Source organism: Gamsiella multidivaricata (assembly GCF_025024155.1).
Source record: "Gamsiella multidivaricata strain RSA 2152 chromosome Unknown BC939scaffold_75, whole genome shotgun sequence".
Lineage (NCBI taxonomy): Eukaryota > Fungi > Mortierellomycota > Mortierellomycetes > Mortierellales > Mortierellaceae > Gamsiella > Gamsiella multidivaricata.
Window position 1 is genome coordinate 159,221 of NW_026251783.1, and position 15,953 is coordinate 175,173.

Genomic DNA, 15,953 nt, shown 5'->3' on the forward strand with positions numbered 1-15,953 from the left:
ACTGAAGAAAAAAAGATTAGGAGTTTGCAGGAACGCGCTAGTCATGAGTTGACCGCGGCATCAAAAAAGCAGGTCTACATATACAAGTTTTACATAGATTTATGCATTTTTTTTTATTTATTTTTTTAGCAGCGACTAGAGTATGCAGTTGACGTTAATGTGATAACAAAGATCTGTAGACTGATTGAGAGGCAGGTTACTGCATCTCTTTTAAGCGGCATGTAATGTTTCGAATTTTTCCTTCGCGCTAGATTATCCTTTATGCAATTGCTTTCTGTAAACGCTCCATATCGTCTGTTGCCGATGTCGATAAAGCATCATATAATACCCCTGTTGTACCCATGCCCCGCTCCATACGTCCCTATGTCTTCTTCCGTTTTAGGAATTCCATTCCCTGGGGTGTACGGTCAGAGTCATGAAATCGATAACCACTACGCCCCTATTGTGCCGCTATGCCAGTCCCTGCCTTATTTCTTTTTTTTTCTTCCCTAATCTTATGTGTCAATGCGCTTGCATATGCATACAGCATCAAAGAAGTAACCAAGCAAAATAATAAATGAAACGGTCATTGCTGTTCAAATTTGCATTTGGATTTGTGAAGTGCATTATCAGTTTTCTCAGATGTTCCCAAGGATCACTTGTTGTTCTATGTTTGTAACGTTTATTTTTTGATCTGTCAAAGTGAATCTGCGAGGACATGGAGTGATGCATCGGGATGACTGCCGGTTTAATGCTTATTCATGCTTGCCGGACACTCTGACGAACATTTGCTACTCCTTCGATCCTATTTCCTTTGAGATAGTGAGAAGCGTAAACAGAGCGCCGCGGGGTAGCATGCAACGCTATATGTCGTACATATTCATATTATTATCGCTTTACTAGTCTATAACGCTTGTATATTGTAGTACACGCGCTGTATTCGGTGCTGTCTGGGTTTCGATGCCTTGTTCCAGGCGATGTATCTCCTCATCTTATCTGTTGTCGGAGTACCATTTGCTCTGATGATATGCGCTATATCTTGCTGTCTGTGCAGTATTTGTAGGTGCAAGGGGTCGCTTTTATCACTACCCTGCCTTGCGATTCTTTGGCTGGACCCATATGCGTTTGATATGAATAGTGCCTGGGTAACAGTACTAGGGGCTGCTTTTATACAAATCATAAGCAAGTGACGGAAAAAAAGGAGTCGATGGTAAAGCGGATAATATTGATCTTGTAGAAGACTATCGTTGTCTAGGGAAGGGTGACTCCGTTATTCGTGAGTCCAGCGTCAACATCAGCGTCGTTTACGGTACATGTCCCTGCAGGGTACACGTCGTCTTTTTGTTTTTTAATCTATTTCATCTTATTCATCCCATATTTCACCTATTCAGTGGAGATGATAATGGTTTGTTGTGTTATGGTTGCTCCATCTGTTGTCCTCCACAGAAGCATCGTTGACGGGGTAAAAATATAAAAAGGCTGAGATTTCGGTTGGAGTCTGCGATATCAGTAATCTATCCAATTCAATTAAGAGGGTTTAGTGCTGATTTAAGGTTTTAGGCTGCCCTCATTTTCTTGGTCTCCGCCCGCCCAGCCCGTTTAGGGTTCTCGCCGTATCATTGGCTTTGACGGAGACAGCAACTTATCTCTAGCCAAGCAGAAACAACAGTTTTTTATCTTCTTTTGCCAGCACACGGAGTATTCTATCATCATTCAGTTCCGCAGGACTGGACTCAACCATCGTTCAACCCCATCTGCCCTATAAATAGCGACTGCCCATTCACCCGCACCTTCTCTTTCTTCTTTCCTCTTCTTCTAAAAAATCTTTTTCTTTTTTTCATACCCACACATTCTCTCCCCACTGTTACACGCACTATCTCTTTTCCTCGTCCCGTGCGTTTGTGCCAAAACAACAACGAACACTGCTTCTCTCTCTCTTGCACTTTCACTCCTCATTCCAACTCCTTTCTCCAAGGAAGAGCGACACGCCGCACAGCAACCCATACAAAACATGACTGCCACATCCTCACCCGCGCCTTCAGCAGCCCCGACCAAGAACGTCTTTCGTCTCCACGGCGTCAACGTCCTCAACAGGAAGAACGTCGATTCCATCTCCCGTCTCACCGCCCTCGAGAAGCGTCGCGCCACACACATCCTCGATGAGCGTCAACGACGAGACACCATGAATCAGCTCCTCGGCGAGCTTGCCAACCTCGTCCGCGAATCTGCAGCAGAGGCTCAGCAGCAACAGGAACAGGAACTCCAGCAACAATATCACCAACAGAAACAGACCAACCCCGACGGCACCGAAAAGAGACCTCCAGTCAAGTCAAACTCCATCACAACCCTCAGAAATGCCATTGCCGAAATCCGTCGTCTCCGTGCCTCCGCCGGACTCGAGACCCTCACTCCTCCCTGCGTTGCCTCGTCGACCGTTGCTTCTCCAAGTGCCTCGCGCTCTTCATCTCCTACTGCCTCTCAGAGCAAGAGCCAACAGCAACAACAACGACAACAACAGACCCAGCCATTACCTGTATTTGCTCCATTGGCATCTCAATACAGCAACTCTGGTTCCCGCCTTTCGACCCCAGTGTCCTCGCCCAAGGCCTATACCTGTCAGGCATCACATCACCAGCTCCAGTCGCCTCCTCTGTCGCCCTCGAGCCCTGCGCCTCACCAGTACTCCTCGGTCTCGCCTCCCACGATGTCTGTCCATCAGTCGAACCACGGCCCCGCTCCTCCCTCTCTCTTTGCTCCAAACTCCCCTGTCTCTTTCTCATCATACCAGCCCTCATCACAACAGCATCACCAGACCCACTACTACCAGCAGCACCACCCCCAGCAATCGTACCATAGCCACCAGTCCCAGTACCGCTCACCGTGCTACGAGTCCGTACAGTCCCACAGTCGTCCCTCCTCACCGACAATGCACTCGACCAGTCCTTCGTCCGCACCGTCAATGGTCCTGCCTCAGTCATACGTTCAACACCCCTCGACGTACCAATCGTCGACCTCTTACAGTACTTATTAAAAAAATAAGACTTAATACCAACTTGTTCATTCTGCACAGGAAAAAAAAGAAAAAAAAAAAAGCTCCTCAGCCAGATGCACAAACACCTTGTAATAAAATTTGTATAACATTTTTCGCATAAAAAAAGATCCCATGTGTTAATCTCATCATTTGCAGTATACATATCGTGCTGTCCATGCATTCGTTTTCGACCTATGCTTTGAAAGCCCGTTTGATTGTGTTCTTCTCGTACTACATAGTGCAGCTAAGTTGTCGTGTGTTTGGACTGGAATAAAAGTGCGATAACGTCAACTGTGTTTATCTTGCTGCGACACAACAGGGGAACCCTGATGGACTAATCATCGTACTTGGCACGCTTGCGCGATCTCACCAACACCTCCTCTTCCTCTTCCTTATCAGCTTCGTTCTCAGCGTGCAGAGCCTGCAAGGGTATCGGAGAGTAAAAAGAGATGCGTAAAATTATCAGATGACCGTTATATGCAAAAGGTACAATCTAAGGACAGTGAGACCGTCACCCATACAAGAACAAGCAGAAGTAGATCAGAGCTACCGAGATCGCATCGACTTACCATGGCATGACCTTCATCATGATCGTACATCATATCCGTGTCTCCATCCTGCGCCCCTTCCTCCTGCAATTGCTGCAACTGTTGCTGCTCCAGTTGCCTTTGCACCATCATTTGCTGCCGCTCTTCATCATACCGATCCTCCAGTCCAAGCTCACCGAGTCGCTGGATTTGGATTCTAAAGTCGCGTGCTGTACTCCGTCTCATGAACTGTGTTAGGTTGACCTTGGCCTTCTTGCTCAGTTGGATGACATAACGTTCGTACTGCTCCACTGCAAAGATTAGCATAGGGATCAGCTTAGACTCGCGCAGAATCTTGGCCTTTTGTCGCGACTTGACTACTCCGCCGACATGACTTCCTATGGCATCTCTTCGACTTGCCGCGAACTTTGGTGCCCTCCCATCCATGGCCTGATCCTTATCCTTGTCGGCTTTCTTTGTACCCCTGTGACCACCACCACGCTCCTGCGTCCTTGCCTTTTGTTCCACGTCGAGCATCTGGAAGTAGCTCAGGAACGAGTACAAATGTCTGGACAATTCCATACCTGCAACCTGAGTGACACGGAGAAAACCATGCGGTAGCTGGATGACGTTGTTTCCCGCAGTAGCTTTCCGTAGAGCTGACGACGATTTTGAGGCCGTGGATGATGAGGGTAGCGAAGACGGCGCGGAAAAAATGTTGAGAGGCATGGAATTGAGCGGCGTCAGGTATGACTTTGTCAAGGCGGTCAGTACTTTGTAGCATCGTTGGAGTACTCGAATCAAATGTTCTGAGGACGATTGATTGATACACGCCTGTGCAATGCGGGCCAGGACCCATAGGCAAATCTCGACTCTCCAACAAATCTCTGTCTCGAATTCTTGAAGTGATCTCTTGGCAAGGATCTGCGCAGCATTATTGGTGTTACGCTCTGCATCTGGCTGATATGGAGTCTTTGTGTCCGTGGGCGATAACAGTGATATCAATGGTGAGGAGGATCGAGGGTGATTTGCTGCCTGCGGCCGAGGCGCGTGCTGCTGTAGGCGATCGCCGTTTGTTGATTCCTTTGTGTTCCAACCGTCTGAGCCTGCCGTGAGAAAACAGGTTTGATAAGGATAGGGTGTGTACAGAGAAATAGGAAGGTGCATGTTAACGTTCGTGCTCTTTAGCACGCAGAGAATATTCAATCCCCCATAATCAGTAATCATTAATCGCTTCAATGTTATAACTGCAATTCGTCGAGAGACTACTCCGTGGACATGAAGCGCGAGGTGTGTAACAACCTTTCTTTCTCCGTGCTAGTGCGTGTCACTTCAGAACGCCCAATTGTTCGCCCAAGGGTCTCTTTCGCTCTCGATAGCGCAATATTGCCCTTTAACCGCACATCTGCATTGTATCGCTTATATAGCATCCATGGATGTCAGCGTTATCAATAGGATAAAATAAAGATCGGAACAAATTCAAACGACAAAGTTCTCGTCCGCTAGCCAACATCAACACCACGGGTGCAAAACGAGACTCGACATGCATGTAAATAAAGACGTATCTCCTTTTTATCGTCTTTTTTTCAAGATCTTATCGGTGCTTGATCGAACAAATTCCCCACGGCCATAAATAATAATCTCCGCAAGCAAGATTTGGCCGTATTTTCCATTTGAACTCTTTTGACATATCCTCTGCCTATCATTCCCCTTATCAGTACCGCAGTGCTCATCATACCTATGAACAAAACCTTCTTGTATACATCCTTTTTTTTTTTGGTCCGCTCACACCTTTAGCTTTTTTTGGCCTCTTCTCAACTCCATCCTCTTGCTCAAACGCCTGTTCATAATTTTTCCTTAGAGTGCATTTTGATAACGCATACCTGAATGTGTCAACCCGCAATATCGGAGTTTGGCTAAAGCCCACTCGAGCCCTTCAAGCGACCGGTCGACTTGCTGTAACAAAACCTCGGTGATAGCCCCTGATGTCCGCAAGGTGACAACGGCAAGGAGAGATTCAACTCCAATCTCTTGCTTTAGCCGTATCCATCGCATAGTGTCCTCGTCGACTTCTTCGCCTGGCGCGACTCCGTTGGGCAAATCGCGGAGGCTGGACACCTGAGGGCCGCTGTAATTCATGCCGTACGTCAACAGGACGTCGGCCGCGAGTCTAAGGCGGATTGCTGCTTCAGGGCAGTGAGAAATGGCCGAGGATGCGCTTACACTGCCAAAGCCAAGCGAACCCGACACCATGGGACGATTTACCGCAGGCAATTCCGCCCCGTTTTGACCGTTAACAGTTGCCAGGAGCTCTGCGTTCATCTGCGGGTTAGCGCATTCTTGTTCGAGCTGCAACATCATTGACAGAAGCGTCTTTGTAAGCCCCGTATCGTCCACAGCTTGGTCTCGACAGAATTTCACCAGCCAATGTATCAACTGGTCAAGATGACTCATCCCAGGTGCCACAAATTCCGCACTCACAGCCGAACTCGCTCTCGACAAGGCTGAGCTGTCTGCGCTCGCTTCTGCGCCATCTGCACCATCTGGGACACCGCTCGGTCTCGAAAGATATCTTGAAAGGATTCGGATCATACCCAACAACCCACCTGCCTCTTTCAGTAATGGTATGGTCTCATTGACAAATGATACCACAAGTTCCTGGAGGTATCGAACATATGCGGCTGCAAGACTGTCAAAATCGTATCGAATGGTTTGAGAGGTCGTCCAAGCAACAACCTCGGAAGCTTGTTGGTCATGCCGCTGGGCACCGTTGGCCTGAGGCAGCGTCGCAGCCAGGAAATTTGAGACGACTTTACGGCTGCAAAGGCTCTCGGGCGACCCAGGACTCATAGACGAGGATGGCTCAACACCGTAGAAGCGTTGAAGAGTTAACAAGCCAGCTGTAAGTGCCTCGATTCCGACCATCAATAAGGATTTGTTCTTGTCCTTGCCTTTGGCTCCGGCGGCCATGGCCTTGGGCCCATCAGGTCTCTCGCTAACAAGGAACTCGCGAACGAGCACGCTAGAGAGCCGTCGACAGTAGTCGTATTCACTGTCCTTCAATTTTTCTGACGATGTGTGAAGCTATTGTAAGAAGCGCATACGCATTAGACATTGCTTTTTCATACGCCATGCGATTGCAATAATAGAAAGACAATGGTTGCAACCCCAAGTAAACGTGCCTTAGTGAGTAGCGTATGGACCGTCGTGCTGATATAATATACAAAGTCGTCGTTGGATCTCAGCTTCAGCACTTCTTCATCTGGACTCTCCCCTTCGATCCTCCCCGCATACATGAATTCCATGAGCCTTGTCACGCATTCAAGCCCCAAAACCGAACTCTCCCCTAGGGGGCCAAGTTTTTTGTCTATAAATCATGGAGTACGTCAAAAAAGAATAAGCGTAACAGTTCGGATGAAACATATCAACTGCTTTTCCTTAGAGACTTACTTCGTGGCATAACAACTTTCTCCTTTACAATATCATGCAGCTTATGCATCTTGCTGAAGAGCTCGAGGATCACTTCGGATGATCCTATAGACATTTTTGCAGTCTGTAGGCTATAATCTGACAATCGGTACCGATCAGAGGCCACGCTCTTTCCAGTAGAGGATTCGCTGTACGACTGCTGGTTGAGAACTACGTACTCGACGGCAGATTCATAACAGCCTGTGAGCAACGTAGCATACATATTGTTGCGGGCCCCAATGTTGGTGGCCATGTTGAAGTCCGATGTCCTGTCCAGCTCGAAATCTTCCAGCCCAGCTCGTTGAAGACCTAGCACGATCCTGCCCAAGTTCCGATGGCACTCAGTTATCTGATGCTCATCGGGGTAAATCTCATCTATTTTGTGTAGCGATACAAGACTTGTTATTTCTATCATCGTGGCAGTTGACTGGGGCTTGGGCGCAGCAATCAGCAATCAAGAGGACACAAACGTACCAGGCGAGAATGACGTTCTTCTCTTTAATTTTTGCAGACCGACCAGCGAGCGCACGACACCGCTCATCAAATAATGGAGTGGCTCGACGAATGTCGGCTCTCCACCGTTCGTGGAGTTGCTGACGCATTCTTCCAGCTTCAGTGGTGACAGCCGTGTCCCTGTTGGATCGTAAAAGTGAACAAACTGGCAATGAAAGGAAGAAAACCTAAATGTTATTACGAAGGATAATACAGATGTTACATCGCCAGGCACGAGAACTTACGTGAGCTTGTAGGATCTCAAAAATGACGGGATTCAAGCTTGGGGCAATCTCTGCGAGCTCTATCAGGCCGATGTACAAAGAGTGGCGGACCTCGCCTTGTTGCCCCAGGCACCGACGTAACATTCCTGCGTGTACATAAAGAGGGAATACTATTGTCAGTACGTTTATGAATATTTTGTGTATACCAAAGTGAAGACTCGAGCCTTATTCAGATACCCAGGATTTCCATTGAGTAACGAGGTAGTTCGTTTTCAGAACTCTGGTGCGCTCCAAGTCTGCTGGACCCGCCTTGCAAACTTGGCTGGGATTTTGAGGATGGCTCCAATAGCAGAAGGAACCCTGACAACGCGACCTGGCGACTCTCCAAAGTTCTACGACATCATGGATTAGATATCAATCAGTTGCTACAAATTGGAAAAGTCTCGCATACATATTGTAGAAAGACATACTTTGAGAACAATGCCTTTCGCAGAATCAAAATCAGACTGTCGCGAAAGGGTCGGTTCAGCTTGGCCACATCCCTCACAGCGGCCATGAGGCGCACCGCTGTGGATAAGGATAGGAATGAGAGGTATTCAAGTGACTCCTTGATCCTTGGTAGATGCTCCTCCAGCGCCTCTGCACTATCCTTGACAATGCTTTCCAGCAGCTCAAGGAAAAATACAGTACTGGTAGACTTTGTAACGATCCTAGACATGATATGATCAAGGATTTCTGTTCTTGCGGAGGGCTGAGTCTACAAGGATGTAAGAATTATTCAGAATTGATTAGTATCAGATATGGCTCAAGGCATAGTCATGAAACCCAAAAATCAAATACCTTAAATGTCTCAGCAAGGATTGTAGCCCCAAGCTCGCAGCCAAATTCGCCCGGTGTCTTGGGAGTGTGCTTTCTCGTCGTGTCCTTATCTATCATTTCAAACGATTATTAGTAAATATACTCCGGATATGAAAATAGTGATGGCTGAGTACGAACCAAGCGTTACCTGAAGCCTTCCATATTGAGCTCGGTGCCATCGAATCCATGATATACACCCCGCACTGCACAATACTTGGCGTAAGCTGCTCCAAACCAAAGGGAATTTTCCTAATAACATTGCGGAACATCTCCAGGATAGGAGGTGGCGACATTCCTTGGAAATCTGGGTGAAATGTAGATATGATTGACTACGAATATTAGTATTGCTGTCTGTGAGAATGAGTGAATATGCCGAAATACGAAAACAGATGCCAGTCCGTACCAGAAACCCATGGTTCACTACGCATCCTTTCCATGTCCCTGTATGTGGACAAAATTGATGATTTGATATAGTCCATTACGTTGTTCTGGAAGCGGTGTATCTTTGCCATGGTCATAAGGCACGCCAGCGCGAAAGATGAAAGGTAGGCTGTCTTTCCGCCTTTCATATGCTTAAGGAACTCCGTGCCCAGCTCCTGATCCTGCTTGATAGCAAAGCTGAAATGAAGAATCACTGTGCTCTCGATGGCGCTTAGTTCCGAAAAGGCCAGGCGTGCAGCTCCTTTTGAGTTGTTGGATCGAAGACTTTAAATTTAACAGACAATAGTGGTTAGATCCGACTCCTTTACACCACTAAAAACTTTTCAGTAGCATTTGCCCCACTTTACCTTTCAACCATTGCCCCGCCCGCATTCAGTCGATCAAAGAATTCCAGTGTGCCTCTAATAACCAGTCGTTGGTGACCCTATAATCATGCAATATGTGATTAACAGCTGCCAGTGACGATTCACTTTCGATTCCACGCTCTACTAGAGCCTTGGAGTGATTCAGCCATACCTTGGACGACAAGAGTAGTAGATTGTAAATCAAGACTGGGAGATCAGTGGCATCGACGTGCTTGAATTGTTTCATAATCTTGACAATCACCATCTCAAGTTGTTTGCTTTCCATCTCAATATCCGCCATGGCTATCGCGAGTGGCAACACGCTTTTCTGGTTCCAGGGTGCGGTACAGATTCTATCCAGAGTAATGTCTCGAAACTCAGCTCCTGAGATCTCCTCCGAAGTATCTGATAAAAGGACTGAGTCAACACTGGCGGAAATCACAAGGAGTCTCGACAAGAGAGCAAACATCTGGGCATGGGGGTGTTTTTGATGCCGCACGACCTCCGTCATGGTGTATATGGATTGGACGAGCGCGCTCTGGTCAAAAGATTGTCCAACGTCGATAATCATGTTGGTGAGCTTTCCAGCGAGTTCGTCCACTTGAGCATAATTTGGTCCGCTTCCTCTTGATTGTGCCGTCGTATTCTCTCCGATCTTGACCAGCCTTCGAGTACGTGAAGAACATGAGTTAATCACACTATCCATAAACATCCAATACATTGGACTCGGCGAATATAATTTAGACCCACCATGAAATCGCCCCTTTCAACACCTGAGACCTCCTCTTCGATCCCTCCTCATCCTCGGGTGATGCTGTAGTGAAAATGACAGCAAATCGAATTGAGTACACCTCTTGCAATGTTTTTCCAAGATGGCCTTTGAAAGAATGGGTTGGTACCTCGCAATATTGCTCGGACAAGAAGAAGCCGGTCAGAATCTTGTTGATATCCGCCGAAAGACCATTCTTGAGTCAGGCTTTCCACAATCAGATCTGATATCTACGGCGGCAATCGAATCCGCTTTTTGTCAGTTTCTGCCTGGTCCTGACTGCGACTGCTAGTGTAGGCATATCCTTACTTGATCCTGAGATTCGAGATTCGAGTCGTTTTCTTCAAAGAATTGTCTTAAGGCAGCCCCTGTGGTGTCTTTGGAGTAAAGTTGCAGAATAGTGTCCATGTTGAATCCAATCCCATTGGTTGCTCTTGTGAGGACAAGACTGAATCTGATTGGCGTCTCGTTTGACAGGACCTTGTTTGCGTTTTTGGTGGCAAACGTGCGGTCATTGAAAGGTACATGAAACGCAGTCCACCAATAAATGGCTGTTTCTCGGTCGGTCAAATCCGGGGTACCAGATGCTGCAAACTATCGTGTGCCAGAAAATCCGCGAGCTGCTATCGCCGCTACCGCTGATATGTCTGTCAATGTTTGTCTAGCAAAGATAAATGGTGCTACATCACCTTGCATGTCCACGAAATGCAGATAGGAACCTCACAGTTCGTTTTTATTTTAGAGAAGGGTGCCCACGGAGAGACTTTTCCTGACAGAGCCATAGGAATTGAAGGCCGAGAGTTGGAGACAGACCCAAAATTTCGTCAGGTGGGGAAAATCCTGGTCGCGTCCTGCGCCGGACCAGTGTTGAGGCAGAGCGATCGGAAATACCCATTGAGGTCGGTGAAGGAGAGCGATACGATAAACCATCCTTCTCTCCCCTCTTTATCTCTGCCTCTTTCTTTTTCTCTCTTTTTCTTTTCCCGTTTCTCTTTCTCTCTCATCCCTCAGCCCCAACTCCCCACTCTTCTCATTCCTTATTCCTTCAACTGCCAGCTTTACGATTGATCGCCCTCGCCAGACCTGATCAACTTTCTTACCCTTTCCCCCACATTTTTTTTACCAAGACAACGATAACAACATCAACGATGGCTGGCGCTTCAAAACTCTCCCCTTTCGGCCACGCCATAGCAGGAACCGGTGGTGCTATGTTCGCACTGACATGCACCTACCCCCTCGATATGTATGTCGCAAGTCATCTTTGTAGTATCGGCTGACTGTGTAACAGAATGGATCACTCTATTCTCCTTCATTTCTGTCGCTTTATGGTTTATATATTCTGTCTAATCAAGTTGTCCCGAAGGCGCTACTCTTTGTGTGCTCGACTGTTACTCATGCTATCTTTTACTTGTATTAAACTAGCATCAAAACTCGTATGCAGGTTCGCTCCAAATCCGATGCCGACTCGTCCGATCCGAACGTCTATCTCTCCACCACAGATGCCGTTCAAAAGATCATCAAGAGTGAGGGCATTAGCGGTCTCTATGCTGGCATTCTCTCTGGATTGCTCGGCACAGCGTCACAAAACTTTGCTTACTTCTACTGGTACACGTTCCTTCGATCGGGCTACATCAGCAAACAGCCCGCAGGAGCCGCCATCTCGACCATCATGGAGCTGTTGATCGGTGCTGGAGCCGGCGCATTGGCACAGATCTTTACCATTCCTGTGGCTGTGGTCACGACTCGTCAGCAGACTATGCCTTTGGGCGAGCGATTGGATCTCAAGTCGACTGCTATGGAGATTGTTCAGGAGGAGGGCTGGACAGGTCTTTGGAAGGGATTGAAGCCCTCGCTGGTATTGGTCATCAACCCTGCCATCACTTACGGCATGTACTCTCGTATTCAGGAGTTAGTGCTGAAGGCATTCAGACGCAAGGATATGACCCCCGGTCTAGTCTTCTTGGTTGGCGCTCTTGCGAAGACTCTGGCGACTGTTGTCACTTATCCATACATCATGGCTAAGGTCCGTCTCCAGTGGAAGCCCTCCAAGAAGGACGCCGAGACCCACAAGCCGTATACTGGAGCCATTGATGTCCTCAGGCGTGTCTTTGAGAAGGAAGGCATCAAGGGATGGTACACCGTAAGTCATACTGTGCATATCCCCGTAGAGATGTTATTAGCACATGTTTGTGGCAAGATTCGGTATCTAACATTCCATTTATCGTCATTATGCAGGGCATGCAAGCACAAATCACCAAGGCTGTCATCTCCCAAGCACTACTGTTCATGGTCAAAGATCAGTTGGAAAAGTACACCATCCTCCTGTTCGCTCTGCTCGCCAGACAGAAGCATAGCAAGGTCATGTAAACATAGAAAGAGGGATAAAGAAACAGCTACTGCCTCTCGACATCCATTGCAAGCTGATTTGAAGTAAAGACAAGTTTATGAAACAGATTCAAATGGTCTTTTCAGCAAAAAAAAGAAAAAGAAAAAGAAAAAGAAGGTGTTCATGAATGAACCCTTCGCTGCTTTATCTACAAAGACATACTGCTACATAACATTTCGCGCTGGAAGGGAGGAAAATATGTGCCTTATTTATACGTATTTCTCTATTACGTGAAGATATCGTAAAAGGGGTTAATTCAGGCACGAAGTTCATGGCGCGAACGCGTTGTCAGCAGATCGACGAGCCCAGCAACACACTCGCTGATAATGCCCCTATTTTTATTACAACTGCCTACTGCAGGTGGCCAGTGTTATTGTTGTTTTATTGTAGCACGTTGGTCATGGATGCCTGTCAACTCCTCGACCAGGAACGCAGCATGCCAAGAAAAAAAAGATCATATTACCACTTTCTTCCCCCTTTTCATAACGCCCTATGGGTGTGAACAAAGGGCAAATCGCCACCAGTCGACCATGGCATCCACCCAGCAGGGGTGAAGTTCTCCTGTTAAACCATTCTTATGCCCTTTTCTTTCTTTTCTATTTCTTTCTGACTACCTCAACTGCTCCTTCCTGCCCTTTGGCCCACCATATTGCATACACGTTTTTTTTTATCTGCCTGCATGCCTTTAATTCTTGATGATACATATATCTCTTAATAGTAATACTCAACAACTGCAATCACAACTACAACCACAGCTGCAACAACCGGCAGACAGGGTGGAACAAAGTCGAAGCATATCTTGCCTACCTCGCCCATTCTGTGGATCCCTCATTCCTTTTGCTACCGTTCATTCATTCGCGTAGTGTGAGTAAGTTCGAACCCTGACGCGGCCCTAATTCACCAATAAGATTCAACAGCCACTTTCTACGCAGCCTGCTCTTTCTATGCGCCTAATACTCAGCAATGCTTTTCTGCAGACACTAGAGTGATAATCGCAATCTGAACATTCAAATCTAAGAAAGCACAGCTCGGAGTGTCCAGAGGCCACATCATGACACGAAAGACAGCATCAAAATCCGCATACGACCCCCCTCCACACATTTCCCTGCCTATGCCAATGCCAATACCGTCGCCCCGCCCCTCAACACCAGAGCGATCCAGTGGCAACCATGGTAGAGCATCTCGTCTGCTATCTCCAATCTCACAATCGAGGACAGTGGGACAGTATCCATCGGAGACCGTCATGAGTAGGAACACGAGGAAGTCCAAGACAGGCATTGACACTACCAGAGAACGCCAGAGACTGACAGTATCGTCGGCACTTTCGCCACCACTATCGCCTACATTGGAAGCAACTGCTACACCGTATGCTCCTGGAGAATTATATCCGCCCTTAATGAACAGTACCATTGGGCCAAATCGATCTTCACAGCAGTATTATCCATTATCTCAATGGTTACAGGCACCCTGGCTTCGAAACATTACTTCTCAGCTACCGGACATTTCCTTTCCGTCCATGTCGATGCCTATGCCTATCCATTATGTGTTCAAACCCAAGAAAGTCCAGCTGACGGATGGAAATTTGGTGCTGGATACGCCCGTTCCAACCAGCTATCTTTCTGCAGTTGATTATCAAACGGATCATGAATTTGAGACCATGCGCTACATGGCCGTGACATGCGATGCGGACATGGTGCCAGAGGGCCGGTACAAACTCAGGGCACAGAGCTTGAAGCGATCGATAGAACTTGCTATCTGTCTGACTGTCAATGAGGTATGAATGCCATGCAGGAAGAAAACGATCAAAACGACTGGTATGTGGATTTTGACATGTATTTATCGACGCTCATGCTTCTAGGAATCTCCGCAGGCGTTTTGTTTGACACTGCACTCGTTGATCAAGAACATCAAGCAGATGTGTTTGTCGACCTCAAAATCGAGGGCGCACAAGAATCCTGTGTGGATGGAGGAGGATTCATGGCAAAAAGTCGTGATCTGCATCGTGGCAGACGGTCGAAGGCATCTGAATCCCATTATTCTCAAAGTCCTGGCGGCGATGGGATGCTGGCAGGAGGGAGTGGCGAAGAACCAGGTCAACGGGAAAGCTGTGCAGGCACATATCTTCGAGGTAATGGAGCACGTAGAGCTTCTTTTTTTTTTTTTTTTTTTTTTTTTTTCGAAGCCCTCGTGTTACATGTTTTCTAACACTAATAGCCATGGCCTCTCTATCTACAGTATTCGACACAGGTGTCAGTGGATAGCAAACTGCGACTCAAAGGACGGACCATAAAAAACACCAACAAGCACCACTACCCACCTATTCAGATCGTCTTCTGTCTCAAGGAACGACACACCAAAAAACTGAATTCTCACCGCTGGTTCTTCAACGCGCTCTGCCCACTGCTCAAACCAAGGATCACTCTGCTCACGACAGCCGGAACAAAGATTGGCGATGGCAGTCTTTTTCACCTCTGGAATGCCTTTGACAGGAATCCACACACGGCGGGAGCATGTGGAGAGATTCGTGTTGCCAAAGGATTGCTCTGGTGGAAGGTTCTGAATCCGCTCATCGCAGCTCAGGTTTTCGAGTACAAGGTCTCGAGCGTCCTGGAGAAGCCATTCGAGAGCATTTTCGGATATATCTCAGTCATGCCTGGTGCATTGGTCGCGTATCGATATGAGGCGCTCTTGCCAGAACCCATCTCTGGAAAGGGGCCGCTGACAGCCTACTTTGAACCGGATTACCTTGTGTTTAGCGATGATCATCGGGAAGTTGGCGAAGTGCTGCAGTATTCGTACTTTGCCGAAGACCAGATCCTACCCTTTTTGGTGACGACTCGAAGGAATGCCTCGTACACAATGCAATATGTTCGATCCGCCTGGGCCGAAACTGAACTGCCAGCGGGGATTGGGACATTTTTGGGCATGAAACGCAAGTGGCAAAACAGGCGGTTCTTTGGACTGATCTATGCAGTGTCGCATGTCGCAGCGATCTGGAGAAGTGGTCATAACTTTATGAGAAAGCTATGGTTGACCTTGGAGATCATCTACCTGGGATGCGACACCGCCTTCTGGTTTTTGGCGCTGGTAAGGCATCTACTATGTTCTCGGATAAGAGTGTGTTGTTTTGATGCCTCGGTTCATTAACTTATGTTTCTGTGCTGAACATGGGATGATGATTAGGGGAATTACTATCTGGTATTTTACTACATGGCTCAGACGCTGGCGCATACATCGCAAATAACCGCCGGCAGCACTGCGTTCATGTTAACGCGCTACGTTTACATATGCCTCATTGTCGTTGTGATGATGATCTCTATGGGCAATCGGCCCCGAGGGTAAGATTGTCGGAAGGGCACGTACAGCCTTACAGAATGATGGATGATAAATCGCTGACAACCGCTTTTTTTTTTTTTTTTTTTTTTTTTATGCTG

General features: G+C 47.4%; 4 protein-coding genes across 4 annotated transcripts; 3 read left to right on the forward strand and 1 right to left on the reverse strand.

Annotated features, from left to right (window-relative positions):
• The first annotated feature begins 1,722 nt into the window (after positions 1 to 1,722).
• On the forward strand, positions 1,723 to 3,131 carry BC939DRAFT_463225 (uncharacterized protein). Its single transcript, XM_051557204.1, has one exon. The coding sequence runs from the start codon at positions 1,991 to 1,993 to the stop codon at positions 3,008 to 3,010; it is 1,020 nt and encodes a 339-aa protein (XP_051408430.1). The 5' UTR covers positions 1,723 to 1,990; the 3' UTR covers positions 3,011 to 3,131.
• A 213-nt stretch (positions 3,132 to 3,344) lies between these two features.
• Positions 3,345 to 10,541, reverse strand: BC939DRAFT_506608 (uncharacterized protein; the record flags this gene model as incomplete). The annotated part of the gene is made up of 17 exons (XM_051560804.1): positions 3,345 to 3,431; positions 3,580 to 4,643; positions 5,421 to 6,621; positions 6,762 to 6,904; positions 6,988 to 7,380; positions 7,480 to 7,663; positions 7,743 to 7,867; positions 7,959 to 8,113; positions 8,192 to 8,478; positions 8,562 to 8,650; positions 8,728 to 8,883; positions 8,983 to 9,284; positions 9,368 to 9,444; positions 9,537 to 10,029; positions 10,115 to 10,178; positions 10,264 to 10,363; positions 10,443 to 10,541. 17 exons carry the CDS (start codon positions 10,539 to 10,541, stop codon positions 3,345 to 3,347), a joined length of 5,019 nt encoding a protein of 1,672 aa, XP_051408431.1.
• Positions 10,542 to 11,231: 690 nt separating this feature from the next.
• BC939DRAFT_463230 (mitochondrial carrier domain-containing protein) lies at positions 11,232 to 12,641 on the forward strand. The gene is made up of 2 exons (XM_051557205.1): positions 11,232 to 12,273; positions 12,369 to 12,641. The coding sequence occupies exons 1-2, from the start codon at positions 11,569 to 11,571 to the stop codon at positions 12,498 to 12,500; spliced, it is 837 nt and encodes a 278-aa protein (XP_051408432.1). The 5' UTR covers positions 11,232 to 11,568; the 3' UTR covers positions 12,501 to 12,641.
• Positions 12,642 to 14,047: 1,406 nt separating this feature from the next.
• Positions 14,048 to 15,861, forward strand: BC939DRAFT_401528 (chitin synthase-domain-containing protein; the record flags this gene model as incomplete). Its single annotated transcript, XM_051552614.1, has 4 exons — positions 14,048 to 14,293; positions 14,378 to 14,647; positions 14,755 to 15,606; positions 15,703 to 15,861. The coding sequence occupies 4 exons, from the start codon at positions 14,048 to 14,050 to the stop codon at positions 15,859 to 15,861; spliced, it is 1,527 nt and encodes a 508-aa protein (XP_051408433.1).
• Between the last annotated feature and the right edge of the window lie 92 nt (positions 15,862 to 15,953).